Raw genomic sequence first — 19,877 nt, 5'->3', positions numbered from 1 at the left:
GTGTACCATGCGAAGGGAAGCCAAAAATCTTGATTTTAGCAGTGTTACTCTCTTACTGGTGCCTCGCACTCGTTCATTTTGTAATTAATCTGGAAAAAAGTGGCACCCTACGTAAAATAGGTTGCCAACCCCTGTTCTGCACCGACATGGAAACAATTCCTGAGGAGGACCAATCTGATTAAAATCAGATCTTCACTGTCCTGCATGAAGATATGACAGTGATTGGTTAGTGGTCATGTTCTGGTGACCCATGTTTGTACCAAAATCAGCCAATAAGACAAAGTCTTATATCTTTATGTTTGGGAAACTGATTAGTATGACTGAAGAGCATCAATGTGTACAGAACAGTTTGATTCACTTCAAGATTTTTGATAGCTGCATTTCCATTGGCTAATTCAAAGGTCACCAGAACATTACCCCTGAGTGGTCGTTGTCATTTCTGTATATAGGACTGTGGAGATATGATTTTAATCAGATTGCAAGGAGGACAGACCCAAAAGTGAGTGTGGGGATAGTCTTAAACAGTTGTTACATGTCTCACTTGAACAAAGTGTTCGTTGACTTTTGACTGCAGTGCTGGTTTGATGTGATGAGAAGGAATTTGTACCATGGTTTTGACAAAAATATTTAAACAACAAAACCGTCAGTAGTGGCTTGGAGTCAAAAGGCATGATTCCTCTCTTATTGGGGACATAATTCACCCTGCATTTGTTGTATTTTGATGATCCATATTGCCATGCTGAATGCTGCTGATGTCTGCTGACCAGCCATCTGGCTGACAATATCTGTCAACTGATAACCAAGGTCTTTGACTCGAGAAGTCCATACTGCATCCTGCCCAGACATTCCATGCCATGCATAGTTATATAGGAATCTCTGAAGGCATCTGTTTTGCTGTACATTCCAACCAGGCACTTTGCCAGACAACCATCCAGACTTTCAGCATACTGGCCATTAGTTATGTGGTACATAGAATCATCCATTTTACCACACATTCTGCACGCATGGTTTTCAGACATTGACCATCCAGCTGACAGTTGTGCATATCATCCAACTAGCACCTGAGTTGACTGTCGAAGTGGCTGTCCAGTACACGCTCCAGCTGTCCATACCAGCAAAACAAGTTGTAACATTTACCCAGTCAATGATTCAGCCAGTAAGTCATTTGTTTATGGCTGATCAATAGAGAGATACCATGAGACACTTAAAGATGATGGCATCGATGTAGTGCCTGATAAGGACAACCCCCACAGTGATAACCTCAATGACTTGGTGTATCCAGCTCCCACAGTGATAACCTCAATGACTTGGTGTATCCAGCTCCCACAGTGGAAAAGTAGCATGAGTTCAGCTTTAAAATGACTGTCAAGGAACATATTGTGTTAAAGCCCACCACCACTAAATGCCAACCTGATCAATAAGGTGAAGGCTTCAGTAAACTTGGAAGACAAGAACAAACATCCATCATTCTGCCTGCTCTGCAGTTTCTGAAGATAAATGAAAATATCAGACAGTTTGTCAGAAAAGATCCAGGCAGTTCTGAGTCCTTATTTTCTTACATCCAGCTACCAACAATGTTTTTGTCACACTGGTATCCAACACATTTAGAGACATTTTCTGACAGTAGATAAAAACATTGTGAGTGTGAATATATGTCCCCACTCTTTTACAAAGTGGGTCTTCCATATTAAATCTAATATTTCTAATAATTTTTTACCTTACCAACAAAAGATAGGTTGGGCTACTCTTTTCAGATCAATGTTACGATTTGAGATAGGCAGCACAGAAACTGCCTGACCAACTTGCCAATTAGTCTCGGCGCCATTTGAGAATTGTTCACCTGCAAGGAGATAAAAGTCAAGTAATATCCAACAACAGTTTGTTCCTTGGTCAGATTAATGCAAGGTCAACAGTATTGTCCCTTTGAGTGCTTCCACGACTTTTTCTCAGGATTTTTTAGAGAAAATTTTATTCTCATAAAGGCTGCTGCTTCATGATCTCCATCGCTTTCAGGCATCATTGGTAGAGGGGTATTGGGCACAATATGAATCTCTCAGACCAGCTTGCCAATTTTGACTTGGATAGACCAAAATCTCTCACCCTATTTTCTAAAAGGTATCTTTCATTGATTTTGACATGACTCAGATCAGGTCTTTAGCCAGAACCTGAAGCTACTATCGTATAAAACAAGTTTTCTGATAGGTCTAGCTTCAGCATGCAGAGTGAGCATACACTTTCAGTGGGCTTAAACTGTTTCTAGTTCAGATCAGTTGCCTTTATGGTCCTGAAGATGCAACTGGGCAATCAAAGAGAGATCATCTGCTACCTCTCCCTGATTGATAGATTTACAGAGGCCATAATGCAAAATCTGTTCATGTCCACAAGCACTAACTGAGTGCATGAAGTAGGGTTATGGAGTCAGGCATTTCTTTCTTCCAGTTGAGGCTGGGAAAGATGATATAACTCCTCAAGTTCTTGCATTGTGGTCTAGTTTACTCAGAGATCTGAAGAGATCAGATACACCTTGAGAAGGTTTCATCTCTGCAAGCCTCACATTTTGATGTACTGTTTCAATCTGAGACACAATAGAAGCTGTTGGCAAAAATTAAATTTTGTGGGTTCAGTGGCTGCAGCCCAGATAACAATCAGACCAAACTAATATCAGCACAACCTCCTCGCATGCGTTGGTTTAGTACTTTAAATGGATTTGCCTATAATGTTTCCTCAGTAAGGAAACATCTTTTTTTCTTATTATTATTCATGTGTTGTCATCACAGGTTACATGGCCATCAGTTGTGTTGTCCTTATCTAGGATGCTTTAATACTCTGCAATTGTAATGAATAAAAGGATGGAAGAAACAAACATTGTGTGAATTCCTCCAAATTCTTTTAAGTCAGTAATGCATCTGTCCCATGGACTCTTTAATATAAAACATTACATTTGGTTTCAGTCTATGAATCGTTTAAATGTTATTTAGCTGAAATGAAATTCATGATATACAGATGGATGCAGGGAATGGATGGAAAGAGGAACACAGCACAAACCCCACCATTTTCTACTGGCATAAAAATATGATGAAAAGATTCTTTTGCATTTGTACTTTTGTAAAACTGCAATTGTATTAACTTTATATTTACAAAGTAGATACCTTTGCATACTCAATTTATTCTTCTGCTGCTGAAACTAAGACAGTAGGATAAGCAGCACTTGAGGGAGTCTGGCATCAGTGTTTGAGAATTCAACACTGGATGCATAAAATGTAACCTGTACAAGGAAAATTCACGCAATAGACATAAAATGTTTAGACTTAAAATTTGCTGTATATATCTAGTGTTAGATGTGAAAATGAAAGGTTGAATTTCTGACCAGACTTGTCTTGTCTGAAATTTAGAGTTTTACAGTTTGCTCATGCATTGCTAAATTTATTGTTAGTATATTGTTCTTTTGCATCTACTTATGTATAGCATGTTTTTTCTTACATATTCCTATATTTTAACAGAACAATGGAATCTTTGTTGGCACAGTTGATACAAATGCCAATAGTGTTAGTCAGAGGGAAAAACTAACACCACTGTATCTCCTTGGAAAAGAGGTAATCAAACAAATCATTCTCATACAAATACAGCTTGTAAGAAATCAGTGAATATGTTGTAGGGTTTAACGCCATTTTTCAGCACACGATAGGCTGTGCATGGTGGCCAGTATTAATGGTGGAGGAAGAACATGGGAAAATCCCAGAAAGAACCACCGACCCACGAGAAGCTACTGGCAAGCTTTCTAACATACCCACATTGGCCGAATTGGAGACTCGAACCCACGCAGACAGAGGTGAGATGGCATTGATTCGTAATGGAAAGCACTTTAGACCACTTGGCCACTCGGTGCCCCAAAATCAGTGAATAAAACTTACGCACAGACATATAATCATAAAAGACATGATTATGTTTTAGTACAAGCTTTGAAATTATTATTTTCCTGTACAAGCAATAACATGATTATGTTTCTGCACAAGCATTTACACAATTATGTTTCTGTATAAGCTTTGACATGATTATGTTTCTGTATAAACTTTGACATGATTATGTTTCTGTACAGGCATTGTATTTAAGAAGAGATATCATGAGCATGTATGTGTTTCTTATAGATAATGGAATTTAGTATTTTAGTACTTAACATGTTAAAATAAACAGTAATTATTGCTATCTTTCATATGATGAACATTGTTATACTCTCCTTAAGCAGGCCTCAAGGGAGAATAGTACTTAACTAATGAGTCACCATCTATAAATAAAGTATTATTATTATTATTATTATTATTATTATAAGCTTTGACATTACATTTCTGTACAGGTTTTGACATGAATATATTTCTGTACAAGCATTGACATGATTATGTTTCTGTACAAGCATTGACACTTTACTTTAAAGAATATGACACTGTTTGGATCAAAAATTGGAGTATCTTTCAGATGCATTAATCAAAGTAATTTGAGCTTTCACTAACATCAAGTCCCTTATTGATGAAAATATCACATTTTGTTTCCTGAGATTGTTCTAATATACCTTGCAGTGTATTTAGTTTTGTACAATTTTTTTAAAGGTTTAAGCTCTATTTCATTCTTTGTTTTCACCATTTTGTAATTCTCACAAACATTTATGTATTTAAAGCATAACCTGGTTCATAACACCTGTATGCATTGGATGGATGATTCATTGTAATTATTAAAATTAAGATACAACAGGATCAAGTAAACTTTTATATATTTTTGAACGGGGATCAGATATAATGGCTTTAATTTACAGCATTACTTCCCTATTCTACCTTAAAATCCATATGGTAGATGCATTTTAATATCCCACATTATTTGACAAGTATCATAATAGCATTCACTAATTTTTATCTGGTGAAAGATCACTGCATTACAAAAAGATAGAATTATATTTTTTAAGAGATTTTATAGTTGGTGGATAGAAAATAAATGAGCAATCACTGCATTTTAGTATGCTATGCTTGATTAAATATACAGTGACATGGCCAGATTGAAGTCTACAAGTGTGAGCTTTTGTTTATATTTTTTAACTTAAACCCCAAAAGATACCAATTCCACCTCACAACCATGTGTGCCAAAGCATTTATATGAAATAAAGTCTGGATGCATCACTGATGTATATCCAAAAATAAGCAGGCCCAGCCTTACAGTTTTTGAGGCCCAAGATGCCACACTGGCAGTGGGGCCCAGATGGTGGAGTTATTGTAGTATGCCTAAATAAATTTGTTAATTGTAGCATGGGGTTCTAAACACACATGAGGCACAAGGGAACCATGTTGTTCACCTTGCTCTAAGGCTGGTCCTGAAGTTATACATCATAAAAGTAAAGGCAATAAATAACATCCTGTAAATGATTGTCCTGAAAATACTTGTCAAATAAGCATCTCAGAAATAGGTCCGATTTTTGATGATCAAAGAAAGTATATCAAGCTTTCTTGGTGTACTGAATAATTTGTTTCACTGTGAAATTTTTCATTTGAACATTTTTTATTAAGATTGCAACAGAAATGTGAAACAAGTAGGTACCAGAGTTGAGTTGAATATGGTTATAAATTATGATATTTCAATCCTGAAGTGTCTTAGATTTTCATTTTTGTGTGTGCCTGTATGTAGCAATATTTTGTTTAGTTGGTATTGGAATTCTACAGAAGAATCAAGTTGTAGTTAGGCCATTAATAAAGCTTGATATTTTCCAAAGTTAAAGTTAATTTATTTTGATGGTATGAATGATGTCTTAATGTTGGTGTAGTGACAAAATAATCACTCTAGACTTGTGAATAAAATCCCATATGTCATTAGCATAATATGTGTCTTATAACGTCAAAAATACAAAGTTGGTACTGTAAACCACTTTTTAGTAAATATGATAATTCATTGTTTTATTTTTTTTTTTCTTCACCTCAAAGGGTTTTGAGTTTATGGATCCCTTCATACCAATTGAAGTCAGCAACTATACTGAGAAGGAAGTTCTTAGCTGTCTAGAGTATTACACTGACAGAATGTGGATACAGAATCCTAGAGGTAAACAGTAGGAGTTAAAAAAACAATTAGGAGTATATAAAAAAATTATATCTCAAATTAATAAATACATCTGGAACCTTTCCACTGAAATGTAACTTGAAAAAGTAGCACCTTTTTTCTTTTACTGCCTTCACCTTATACCATATTTAAAAGTAATGTCAGTTAATTCCTTTAACTTCATTGAAACAAATATAGAATTCTACAGGTGATATACCTGGTTGGAAATCATATGTATTCTGTGAACATTTATGTTTTTAGCTTACCTAGCCATACATTCCAGTGGGTTTATGGTAATTGTTCAGCATTCTGTCAGTATGGTGTCTTGTCCATGGTTTTTGTGTTGTCCATCAACATTTATTTTTGCTTCTCAAATACCACTGTACAAATTTTAAGTAAATTTGGCAGAGAGCATCCTTCATAAAGACCTTTCAGATTTATATAAAACATGCCTAACCACCTTGAAATATGGTTTCCATTACTAAAAGTAGTAAAAACCATTTAAATAACTTCTCAAAAGTACTCAGCAGAAATTGGTCAGATTTTAATGAAAAACATGAAGGCCTTTAAAATGTTTACAAATAAAGATGATTTTCCATTCAAGCCACAGTTAGTCAAAGTAAAAAAATTATGTACATGACTTCTCAAAACCACTCAATAATTATATTCGTAACTTTTTTTTGCAAAAAAATTTCTGCAGTCTTATGGTTGAATGTCTGTTTTCAATTAAAGCTAGGTGACTTTGTTTAAAACTGTTCACACCATTGGATTGGCATAGGTTTAGCAAAGGTATTGACCTGTCAACTTTAAAAATTGAAATTTTAGAATGGGAAAATCAGATATCATGATTGGATGGCAACATTGGACACATTTGATTTTTGATAGCTTACTTGACATTATGGTTGACTGAGCTTATGGTATGATGTTGCGTGCATCATGTGTCATCAGTTTTGCATCATCAAATAATAGCTGTTTTTATGCTTTTTAAATTTGGCATAGAGGATATTAGCATGAAGTCCTTTCAGTTATGTACAGATGATGCTCATCAACCACTAAATATGGCTACTTACTAGAAATAACAAGAAACTTAAAACAGGTTATCTTGAAAACTCGCCTAATAGAATTTGACCCAATTTGCCATTAGTAACCTAGCATGAAGACCTTCAAAGTTTATACCAATCCACCATCCAATATGACTGCAATTACTAAAAGCAGAAATATCTTAAACAACTTCTCAACAGAGTTTGACAAATTTGATAGAATGCATCCTGGCATTTAGGCCCTTCACATTTGTACAGCAGATGCTGATCTTTAATCAAATATGGCCTTCTGTTACTAAATGTCTTCTGAAAATGCCACTCAGCAAAATTTAGTTTAATTGGACAGAAAGCAACTGGCATAATGATATTTCAGTTTCTCCTTCAAATATGTTCACAATTCACATTATGTCAGGAATATTAGCATGCTACCTTGAAAATCCAGCCCTACTAAACAATAAAAATTGTCTTTTCCTGTCTATTTCAATTGACAAAGGGCAATAACTCTTGTCCCTCACCTACCCTTGGCACTGCCAAATGTCGCTTGTTTATAGCTTTACTGCTGTACTGGTCTTATTTTATCCTCCAAGAATCCAAGACGTTTTTGTGTTCTAATTGGCCCATCCAACATTCTTTTTTGGATATAGTGTGAGGATATCAATCTGCTGTAAACTGTATACATTATTTTTACAATTTCTGCCAAATTTGAGTGATTCTGTCAACTTTTGGGACGTCTTTTTAAGACCCCATTTCTCCCTTCTATTGTTGACCTCCTACAAGGTCATTATAAATTAGTGCAACTTTGACTCTTTTCACTCACTCCGTTCATAAAGGAGCTTATATTAGCTAGTTCTTAATTGATGTTGTTGTGATTGAATTTTGTTAGACTTGTTAAACTAAGCAGTATGATAAGTTCATAGCATGGCCATGGGTTTCTAATTCAGTACTTTCTCACTTTTCTGTTAGCTATGAAAAATTGATTTAGTGAGTTAGTAATTTCACATGTTTTACTAGTTTCCACTTTAATTTTCTTGTATCACTTCAGTAGACTGTCAGTCAAGTGCTTAAATTGCTAAAAGTTTAAGGCAAGGGAGGATAACCATGACTTCTGCATTGTCTGTACAAAATGTACATTATCATTGCCATACAACATATGTAACACATAGTCAGAAGACTCCTTGGCCGTAGTGATCCAAAAGGCAGATTAGTGGAAGGAACAATAGACTGAATTGAGGAGGAAAGCATTGACATCTTCAGCCTTCATTCTAAATCCACTTCTGTTGAAAGTCTTGTAGGGGACAAGGATTTCTATGCCTCCAAAAGTTTGTTGGGTGTAACCAGTGGCCAGTTACATAAGCAGCAGGGGAGGAAGAAGATGCAGAAAGGGTACAGCCATCTTTTGAACAGATGTGTTGTCTGGTACAGGAGACCATGCAACTCATGACATCAGGACAAATTTTACCATTTTTTCCCTTGCCTTTTTCTGACTTGTTAGAGGAGTATTCATCCAATTTTAGGCAGTCTAGTATAAGTCCCCCCACATGTCCTCTCTCCTTTTGATCATCTAGACTTTCTAATGAACTGGGAAAAGTCAGACCTCCATCCATCCCAGAAATTTGTCCATCTGGGTATGGAGTTCTTAACTAATGGGAATCTGGTGCAGCTGACTCATGTTTACATAATCAGAATCATCAAACTCATTGAGTCCTTTTCCAACAGAACATGCATTTCAGTTCAAACGTTCTTACAAGAGGATGATAAAGACGTTTTGGATCTATTAGCCAATTTTGATCTCAGTAAACCAAAATTCCTCACTCCATTTCCAAAATGGAACCTATCTTGGGTTTTAATATGGCTCAGTTTGAGTAAATTTGAACCTCTAGCCCACACTTGGCTAAAATTATTATCATTGAAGATGTGTTTCCTGCTAGCTTTACAGGCAGTTGCATGCAGGGCAACTGAGCAACGTGCACTTTCCATCGACCGAAACTATCGTCAATTCTGATCAGATGGTTCGGTGGTCCTCTTGACACAACCAGCTTTGTAGCCAAAAACTGGTTACCATTCATCATAACCAAAGAGTCATGATTCACTCCTTCTCTTTAATAGACAGGGCAAGAGTAGCAGCCAAGATCCTGTTTGCGCTCTCAGGCACTACTTAAAACACACACAAACCAGTTGTGGCACGTGCAAACTTCTTCCTTCCATTGAAAGCTGAGAAATGGGATATCACCCCTCAAGCCCTTGCTTCATGACTATACGCTCTGCATACTCTGACGTCTAACAAGATCAGAGTTGCCTCATAAAGATTACTGTTCACCAGATTAGATCCATCTCTGTGAGCCTCATGTTCAAATGTAATGTTTCAATCTGAGATATAATAGAAGCTGTTGGCTGGCATGCAGAGTCAACCTTCTTGAGCTTTTATTTAAGATTTAGCATTGCAGAAGCATATCTTGAATCAGGCAGATCTGGTGGCAGCAGCACAGACGGCCACCAGACCCAACTAAATCAATCAATACAGCCTGTTAGCTTCGCTGGATTCACCAGATAAATTCTGTAGGTAAGATTTCAATCTTCATCTTCTTAATTGTAGATAAGGGTCACAGGTGAAGTGACCCTCGGCTGTGTTGCTTAGGTAAATAGCAAAACGGGTTATCATTCACAAAGGGAATCCAGCTTTTCTTCCCTCGAAGGATACTTGAGGTAAAAGTCGGATGCTCAGCATCCCTTCCTCCTATTACTTTTTCTCCTAACATAATGTGATTGGAGAACATATTCAAAAGAGAAAGCAAATTTTTTACTAATTTATGTTTCTCTGAGAATGCTTACCTATCACATTACTTAAGAACCCTTCCAACCCTCCCACCATGTGAGCATCCTCATTAGTATTTTGCTCAGCTAAAAACTGACACCTGGTGTTGTCAAGGGGACATAATGGGCACGAGTTTTTGCACTTTGTTTGAAATGGAGAGGAAAAGATGATTTTTGTCTTTTAGTAGGGCTGGATTTGCGAGGCAGCAGGCTAAGATATATTCTTAACATGTGATTGGGTAAATATTCTCTGAGATACATAATTTACTTTAAAATCTGCTTTTATGTAAATCATTCTGATTTGCCAGCAAATTTGATTCACAATAAAAACAACAGAAACTTTTAAACAATTGTTTTCACAGTCAAGTAACAGGATCTCAAGAAATATTTATAGAATGCATCCTATTGACTTAGACTTCTGGCTAACCACTGTGGCATTTGGCAAGTATGCAGATGTCTGCCAGGTGAGCAATTTTAGGTGTGTGGGTTTCTTGTTTTTAATTACATCTCAAATTTCTGTTATGTTTTTTGCAGGACACTCAGATGATGGAAAGAAGGAGTTAATATTTCTTAGCAACAAGCATCCATATGAACTAACCAGAATTTGTGCTAGTTGGTGAAATTCCTGTGAGATATGAGTAGGATTGGTCATATGCAACAGCGATCTCAACACATTCATTCCCCTGATGATATAGGGTTATGATACTATAATTAGACATGCTAGGAGCATCATGCTTAATAATGAATCTGGATTCATCAAATTACATTATGTTGTAAGGTATTTTTATTCCAAGCTTATTGAAAATAGAAGTTGTCAGATTCTTAAAGATAAGATAACAAAGTACAGTTGAGTTTATGGTCTTCTGATCCATTGATTATTTTATATCAATTAAAAATATTACTTAAATGTCTATACCATCTCATGCTTTCATCGCAAGGATTTTTAGTTTCCTTAGAGATTAATAAATAAATGATTTCTAAACTGTAAAGCAGTCTTCTAATTCTCTTTAAGTTATAAGACAGAATTCAGATGTCTGCATTTCTTGTCTTTGATCCAAAATATTATTTCAAAGGTGGCTATCTTCACTACAGTCATTACTACTTCCAGTGGCTGATTTACTGACAGAAAAGTGATCTCTATGTTGATCTTCCACCAAGGTGGGGTTAACAAAAAGGAGAAAACTTCATTCCATAACCAATTCTTTTGTTGTCTTATATTTCCTTTAAATTCAGTGAATTTGTTTTTCTGTTCTCCATGTCTAAATTGTTATAAATGCAAACCAGCAGACAACTGACACATCAATTATCCTACTATAGCAAAACGGTTTATATCATCCATGTTTAGCATGCTAGTAGAGGGAACAAAGTTAAGATGACCCAAAGTTACATGTTTTCTTAACTTATCAGGACTGGAAATTAGAATTCTTTTTCACAGGGCCACCAAATTTTTTTTACTGATTCTCAAAGCTGCCAAGTGTACCATTTTTTCCATGTTTTGGACCTGAAAATTAGTGCAAGTTTTCCATGTTAAAAATATGATTTTAACAAGAAAAATTAAAACTTACCTTGCAGTTTTCAGTTTAGAATGGGTACCCAGTTCCAGTCTTACAGTAAATGTATAGCATGTATATGGGGATATAGAGTTCTAAAATATGATTGGTTCATTTGAAATCTAGGCTACCATGCCAGTCTTTAACCACCCTATTTGAATGCACAAAGCATTGGCTGCTATCACTGTATCTCATCTTCATAATATTCAACTTCTAGTCATGTTGAAAAGAAAAGTGGAAGATTCAGAATGTTCTCAAAGAAAGAAAAGAAAACAGAACTGGAAGAGTAATTATGCTCTCGTGTTTAAATTTGTGAAACCATATAGCAAAGGATAAAACTTTGCTTTTTGCAAATTGTGTAATTCTGATTTCGCTATTGTGCATGGAGGCACCCTAGTCCTACAGTACAAGACATATCACATATTTTTGAAAATGCACCCATTTGCTACTGTCAGATTTTGATTCCATCAGGATAAAGACAGCAAAATAAGAAGAACCAATTAGTTTTAAATTTGTGAAATTGTGTCGATATGGGCTGCCAAGTGTTTGAGATATTCCTGAAAGTCAGTAGACTTGGGAACACTCTACATGAGGGCATTATTTAGGCAGTAAGACATAGCACTAAAATATAAATAACATGTGATACGTCTTACAATGTAAGACAAGAAGGTGCCCATGATATAAAACAGTATGCAAAAAGTTTATAAACATTAGCTTGCTGTCACATCATCAACAGTACAGCCTAAACCTAAAAGTTTTTTAACACCAGAAAAAATCTTGATGTAATTCAGTCAGAAGTTAGTTTTATTAAATTTCTTTTAGAAAGGAACCTTCTCTTTCAGTAGCTAGTGATACCTGCAATTTATTTCGTACACTTTCCAGACATTAAAATTGCAAAAGATTACTCGTGTACTAGAATGAAAACAGTGGCTGTCATTGACAACCATAGCTATATTTGACCGTGGATTCTGATATCAAAGTTGAAGAGTCTATGTGGAGACATTATTTATGATTGAGTTATTTTATGTTAGCATTGTTTTCTTTACCATGCCCTGATGCTGATTGTAAGAGGATTTTTAGTTCAGTAAAAAAATTGCACAGAATTCAGATTATCAATCAAAGATGGTAGAATGGAATTGATAATGATTGAAAAAACAAGGTGCAGATAAACAGCCTGTGTCTGATGACTTGCTCAGAAGGTGCAAGAGTTCAACACATGCATCTTTGACATTAAATAATTAACTAAGTTATTGTCCTACTATACTGATAGTTGTAGATGTTGTAAATAGTTACGTATGCATTCAAGTTTTATAAATTAGTATTTGTTCCTGAAAATTGGTATGTTTGTCATAAGCAGTCCGACAGTATTTTTGTACTCAGAGGTTGGCAGCTATGGATCCTACCTAATGTTCACTAATCCTGCTAAAATCAAACAGAAGCCAGTTGAGTTTGTAATTCAACATTTATTGTTCATCAACATCAACTTAAAACAGTCAAAACAGTTTCACCACCAGGACTCACAAATGAAGTACCAGTGTATTTTTCTGAATACTCAGTGCAGAAAGTGCCTCTCCCAAGTCGTACTTGCCTCACAGCCTCTCCTAAATCATACTTTCCAAGTCTCTTCCCTCACTCATTTTTGTAATCTTGCTCTTTCTTGTCATATCCAATTTCTAATGTTTTAGTGGTGGCTGCACATCTTGCATATATTTCCACATGATTTCAATTGTCACCACACAATGAATTAAATCTTAGCTACAATATAAATATTAAAACACATTGTTTGCTATAATTTCGGATTATTTATTGAGTCAGCAAACACAGATTGGTAAATACTAACCCAAGACCCTACACCATTTCTTATCATGAGTAATGACATTAGTGTTTGGGGCAGTACACCAGGCTAGTTATGCATTTTGAACACTTTTAAAAGTAATTATAACTGATTTACTGGAAGAGTTGTTTAACATCTGTCTGTGCCACAAGAATTCATTCAGGGTTCCCACACTACCAGGAAATCTGGAAAAAGTCGGGAGAAATGATAATTTTTTTCCCAACTGTGAAAAGTTCATGAATTTTGCAAATATTGATGTAAGTCGGAAAAAAATCAGGGAATTTTCCGCCACCACTTGATGCCTGAAACAATTACGTAATTGAGTAATAACTGAATTGATCGCGAGTTAAATTTAATGCGTTCTGACCAGAATATTTGGAAGTTGCAGTATATATCACTTGTGTGCTTGCCATAAACACATTTGTTGAGTCAATCTAAATGCTCAGTGGATTAGATTTGTCTAGTGGACTTTTTTCCCAACAGACAGCTCATTATCCATTTTTTTTCTTACATGGAAGATATGAAAACCAGTCTAGCATCACAAGAGGCCATCTAGGTGTCGGCAAAGCCTAGCCGCTTACCAGATGGCCTTGAAAACTTAAACTTTGTTAAATCAAGTCAGACCTGCATTAAATCAATAAAAGAAGTTATTTATTTTCTCATAAATTGTGAGTATTAAAATCATCATGTCTTTAATCTGCTGAAAGACAAAATAAAACTAGAACGTTGATGAAATTTGACCTGGTACTTGCAATTTGCATTGGTAGTCGTACGAGTACACAAATTTCACAACCCACATGTTCATGACCTCATAGAAACAGTAGTAACTTGATATTATAATATCCCATTTCAAATGTTGTAGAAAAAATATTAAATGAAAGTCGCATGCTCGTTGTAGTAAAAAATACAAAATCGAAAGAACCCAAAATTGTACATATTTATCCCTAGAACAACTGCGGGGGTTTTGTTTTCTCGCCCATGCGATCAGAAATATAGCTGTTTTGCTAACCTTACTTTTCGTATCTCAGTCTAGTCATCTCAGACCAGTCATCTCAGTCAAGGTGTCCACGTGCTCAGAACTACTTTTTAAAAAAAAAGAAAACCTTGTCAACTCTGCCTTTACGTAGTTGATCTAAAAACAAACAACAACAAGAAATATATAACAAAAAAACATGGTAACTTAAGGTCAATCCATCTTTGAGAACATACAAAACAATTCAAGAGAGACACACACATGCACACGATGTCGAGTTATTTGGTATTTTGTTCGTTTCACCAGCATGGTCAATTTTATCCTATATGCAGGCCTAATTCAGTACATTTTCAGGTCAGCATCATTAAATGTAGCCAAAGCCAACTAACTAAATATAAATACTTTGTGTGAAACAAATTATATACTGTTAGCTACATTTAATAGCACTCACCAGAAAACTGACTGTGCTACAGATAGGATAAACTTTTCAATGCTATGTGGAATGAACTATGACAGAAAACACTGATCCATGCACATAGACTAGGTCTACATACTTCATAGCCTCGTGGAGAGACAATAATATAATCCTTTGAATGGAATTTCCTTGTCTTGGTCTAAAATCCAAACAAAGACTCTATTCATCAAGGGACACTCAGGCTATACACATTACTGGCCACAAAAATCCCAACTCTCTCAACAACTACAGAAAACTTAGTAACAGACAGAAATGTGTTATGTCCAACATGCTTTCTTCTAATTTTGTTAAGCATCTGAAATTGTGCCCCAGTTCAATCAAACATATACCTATAATCTTTAATGATAAATAATGCATTTACCAGTTAGAAGGAATCATTTTTCCGTCCACACATTATTAATCCATAAGCAAATTTTACAGTAGCACTTGCCATATTTCCAGGGCAGAAAAAATAATTTTCATATAAACCGTGAACATGAATGTTCAGCAAATCATTATTCAATAGGGTACATATTTGGAGGGTCTTTCATACACGGGGGGGTCATTTTACAATCAATATTAATTACAACACAAGTATGTCACAAAACAGTTTCACCTCCTCCAAATAAAAGGAGAGTTATATACGATAGCAACACATCTCTAATTACCCACAAATAATCTAATGCAACAGGTTACTCTTTGTTACAGCTTGTACTAAGTAAAACTACAGTAGAGATGTGTACCCAGTATCGTTTCATTATGTACAATATAACTTTTCAAAATTGGAACTGATGAAAATGAAACATTTTCTTGTAGTAAATATTAATTATTTATTGTTAATTTCGTACAAAATTAATATATTAAAAGTGATAATACCTCATTATTATGCAATGTTTTATGTTGTTATTTTTCTTTGCTCACATGTATAAACTGTGTACTTCGGATGCAATGTCACATCACAGCCTTCAATAACATATTTGTATTAATGAGCCACATGTAAACATTTGGACGTGAACTGTATTACACTAGTGAAGAGTTCTTTTTACTTTACAGGAAAATATTGGGTGAGAAAAATAATCTTGCCTCATGGGGAGACAAATTATGTAACCCCTTGACTGGTATTTCTTTGTTAGATCCAAACCCCAACATAGATTCTATATGTATCACATGACTACCACATTAATTTGTGCTCTCTGCTTGATGAATCTGACTAGCCAGAGTGCAGCAATAGTGACAGGTTTCTTGTCGTTGTTCTTGAAATAAATATGTTGAGAATTATATGTTCTTTCTGGTTTTTGCAAAAGGTATCTGACTTTCATTTAATATAGTTGAATTTTTACAACAACATTAAAAAGGATTGTGCTGTTGATATCACGTGACTATTGAGATTTGTGAAATCATGTGACTAGTAATGCAAATGGCGAGTACAGGATTAGGTTTCATATATGCTGTAGTTTTGTCTAGACTGTGAGCAGATTAAAGACATAACAATTATAATACTTGCGATTTCTGAGAAAATAAATAATTTTCCTATCGATTTCATGCAGGTATGAGTCGATATCGTTTAAATTTGCTAGGTCCACTAGTAAGCGACTACCATATGCCGCTAGACCTACCGCACAGTTGCGGCAAATTCCAAATTTTCAATATGCAGTTTCTCTGACAACTCACATCCCAACCTAACTGTGCATGGGGTGGGAATGTGTGGAGGAAATCCAGATTTGGACTGCTATTCGTTTTAAGCCAAATTTGTTGTCCAAAATGTTGAATCTGAGCTGAAATTTGGTGAGAAACTATTACACAGTGACATGTGGCTGGAAGCTATGGTTTCAGATCTTAAATGGAACGCTGGAGAAATGGGTAAATTGTCGTCCCTTGTATTAAACTAAAAGATGATACGAGCTGGTATCAATACAAGTTTGGGGACTGGCTTATCCAGTTACAAGAAGACCAGTTGATATTACAGAAAATTTAGTACTTTATAGTACAGCAATTATAAATCTGAAGGTCTTCTGTCAAAATTTAAATCAACTCTTTTGTAAATGTTTCTGAAATGATGGATTTTGGACCAAATTGTCTTAAGAGTTTAAGTTATTTAAAAAAAAATCTTGTATGGGATTTTACTGGCACAGATAAATTCAGGGTTAAACTTTTTTTCTTTACAAGATAAGATTCTAATATTTTGCTTTTATTGTCTTTTCATACTGTGATAGTAAATGTTACATTGCATGACATGCATATACAGTGTTATATAATTATTTAGAATTAAAGGTTTGAAAGGAAACAAAACCAATTATGTTGTTTCCACGTAGCAACATAATGCAGGTCAGCATAGTTAGAATTTGTATTATGTACACTGTAATGATCTTGTGTGCCCATTTCTAGGAACATAATCAAACTTGTTTCGTGTGATACATTTTGTGGTTTTGTACATGATCATCTTTTTTTACTTAGATGTTTTATTGAGTCTTGAAATAGAAACATCTTTAGATTTAGAAAATACATTTTTTAATAATCAAAATGTTCTATAATTTCATTCAGTAATGGTCATATGTGAACCTTGAAAAACGTAATTTCTTCCTGGAAAAACCCTGGAAATGACCTTGAAATTTATCTTCAGAAAAGCGTGTTCATTGTACCTCATCAAGTGTGGGATGTTGGTAGATACCCCATTAACACAATAAACATCAATTAAACCAGTAAAGGGAATGGCAGCTTATGACCACTTCTTCACTTATGATAGTGATTGGCAGTAACTTTTATTGATCCAAAAGAACTGGATTTTAGTGATCCATCAGCAAAATAACTAATCATGGGATAGTAGATTGGCCATTAATTTTTAGCACTGCTTCATTCCAGTTGAAGTTACTGACTCAAATTTTCAAGACAGTTTTTGTTTTGTGTTCAGTAGTTTAAAATAGGCATCGCACACCTTTCTGAACTGCTGTGCCTGGTTTAAAGAATACTGTGCCAGACCCCTCCATCATAAAACTTTGAAGTATTATTCAAAATTGAGATATACATCTTTTGATTCATCAAAATAATTCTGAGTAGGATTTGGAGTCAAGCAGAGTCTTATAAGAGCGAGGTCTTAGATTTACATCATTTTGGAGCCAACATGATTTATGTTATAAGACAGCATGTTGGATGTTGGCAAGATAAGTCCATATACCTGATCTAATAGAAAGTCACTCTGGTTGGAGAAGGATTGGACTTTTATGATACTCTTAAGAACTTGTATAATTAGATTATATTTTTTTGGACTGCTCTGGTAGCCTAGTGGTTAAAGCATCTACTTCAGGTGTGGGAGATCGCAGGTTCAAACCCCAGTCAAGTCATACCAGACATAAAAATGGTACTTAAGCTGCCTCACTAGGCACTCAGCATTAAGAGGTTAGTGTTAGGACTGGTCAGCCTGGTGTCAGGATAATGTGACTGGGTAGGACATCATGCTACATGTCTGTGGCATGATGCCCCAGTGCTAGACATCACTATAAACTGCCAAACTGCAAACATCATAGTAATATGACTGAAAAATTGTTAAAGCTACATTAAAAAATCCAAATGGCACACACATTTTTTTTTAAAACATACATTTCCACATATGTACAATAAAGATGGCACATTTAAGTTGTGGTAATAAAACACTTCATCACAGGATGCACTTAGGTATAAAGCTCAGTCTAACATTATTGCAATAAAGTTCAAGGTGGTTTCTTGGTTACAGCATGTTTATATCTATGTTTTAAAAACCAGCAAGCTTTTCTTTTGACAGGTACCACTAGAAGATTGTATTGAATTTTAGGGGGATTTTTTTGGTATTTTTTTACAACATACTGGCTTTTGAACTTAAGCAAAATTGAATTCGTTTTCAAACAATGCTTCATAAATTCAAATGAACAAAAGACACCAGGTTGATATAGAAGATTTACTGTGGATCAGTGAATTCCTGTACATGAATGAAAAATGAAGGCAGAGTATCACTGATTAATCAAGTCTTATGACCAACTATTGCAAGAAAATGTATGTATCAGTAATTTCCATTTAGTCTACAAATATGCATACACACAAAAGAGTGATATCACCAGCAAAAGACTGAAAAATATTTTGCATCCTCTATATTTAATCACAGTCTGTTGTTCACAGCTTGAACATTTCCTAAATACACTTTAGTACTCTGGTCTTTCCAGTAGTATAACAAATGGATATAATTGATAATAGCATTGACAAAATCAACAGTGTGTAAAGTCTTCAACTTTAACCATGTCTCCAGGATCAATCATAATTCATACTTCAAGTGTACAAGTTCACTGTCATCTATTCCTCTTTTGCTCCAAAATCACTTGGATTGTTCCAGAGGTTGTGAGGCTTATACCTAAAAGTCATTTCATCCCTTGACTCTATATAGGACCTTCCTTCCATCCACACACTGCTGTTGTTAATCAATCCTGTCACATAATGGCTGCTCTGTCCAAATGCATCTCGACTGTTGTCATTCTGCAATTTAAACATGTTTTTCCCCATTTAATTACCTTCATTATGTTCTAAAAATAAAACATTGCCTAAATGCCAAAATTGTTCCATGTCAACATCAACTAATCTATATATATATTCGACTTATATGGGCATATTGTTTTGAATTAAGTTTGACCTAAATTCTTGGCCAAATATTTTCCCTGAAATTCATCTTGAATTCAGATTCCTGCTTCTTATATAGAGAATTACTGAAATAGAGCCTCAAAAAAGTATTTAATTTGAGGGTTTTTTTTTTAAATACACATTTTCAATGCAAGCTGTGCACATACAGACATTTTTATCTCCCCTTAACGATGTGCTACTGCCACCAATAAATCATGAATGAATGTATAGTATGTGATTGCAAAAGTCAAAGAATATATTATGTTTTTTTACTAAATTAACTCCTGGTCAATTTTGTTGCATAAATCGTCTGATTCAAGAAATCTGAAATTAATAGATTAATACAAGGAAATAAAACCTCTCATAATTATGTGAATTGTTATTCTTATACCCTGACATGTAGATAACCACAACCTCTACATGCAAACCATAATCACTCCTGGATGACAAATTTCATGATATAAAACCTCCCCAATAATTTTGTGATACAATCATATATGACAGCTTT

The 19,877-nt window shown here is 35.0% G+C and overlaps 2 protein-coding genes across 3 annotated transcripts in view; one reads left to right on the top strand and one right to left on the bottom strand.

Moving 5' to 3' along the window:
- Positions 1 to 10,909, top strand: part of LOC149801846 (small ribosomal subunit protein mS29-like) — a 66,146-nt gene extending 55,237 nt beyond the window's left edge. The window contains exons 11-13 of the mRNA XM_089956216.1: positions 3,501 to 3,593; positions 5,958 to 6,072; positions 10,455 to 10,909. Coding sequence (XP_089812342.1) covers positions 3,501 to 3,593; positions 5,958 to 6,072; positions 10,455 to 10,540 — 294 coding nt within the window. The 3' untranslated portion in view covers positions 10,541 to 10,909. The remainder of the gene's footprint in view (positions 1 to 3,500; positions 3,594 to 5,957; positions 6,073 to 10,454) is intronic.
- Positions 10,910 to 15,113: 4,204 nt separating this feature from the next.
- Positions 15,114 to 19,877, bottom strand: part of LOC149801845 (uncharacterized) — a 30,829-nt gene continuing 26,065 nt past the window's right edge. For both annotated transcript variants that reach the window (XM_089956218.1, XM_089956219.1), the window contains one exon: positions 15,114 to 19,228. In XM_089956218.1, the coding sequence (XP_089812344.1) occupies positions 19,049 to 19,228 (180 nt within the window). In that variant the 3' untranslated portion in view covers positions 15,114 to 19,048. The remainder of the gene's footprint in view (positions 19,229 to 19,877) is intronic.

The sequence above is a fragment of the Sinohyriopsis cumingii genome, chromosome 4, assembly GCF_028554795.1.
Source record: "Sinohyriopsis cumingii isolate HCF-2022 chromosome 4, ASM2855479v2, whole genome shotgun sequence".
Lineage (NCBI taxonomy): Eukaryota > Metazoa > Mollusca > Bivalvia > Unionida > Unionidae > Sinohyriopsis > Sinohyriopsis cumingii.
The sequence above is the reverse complement of the archived record's forward strand: the minus strand, read 5'-3'. Positions and strand labels throughout refer to the sequence as shown.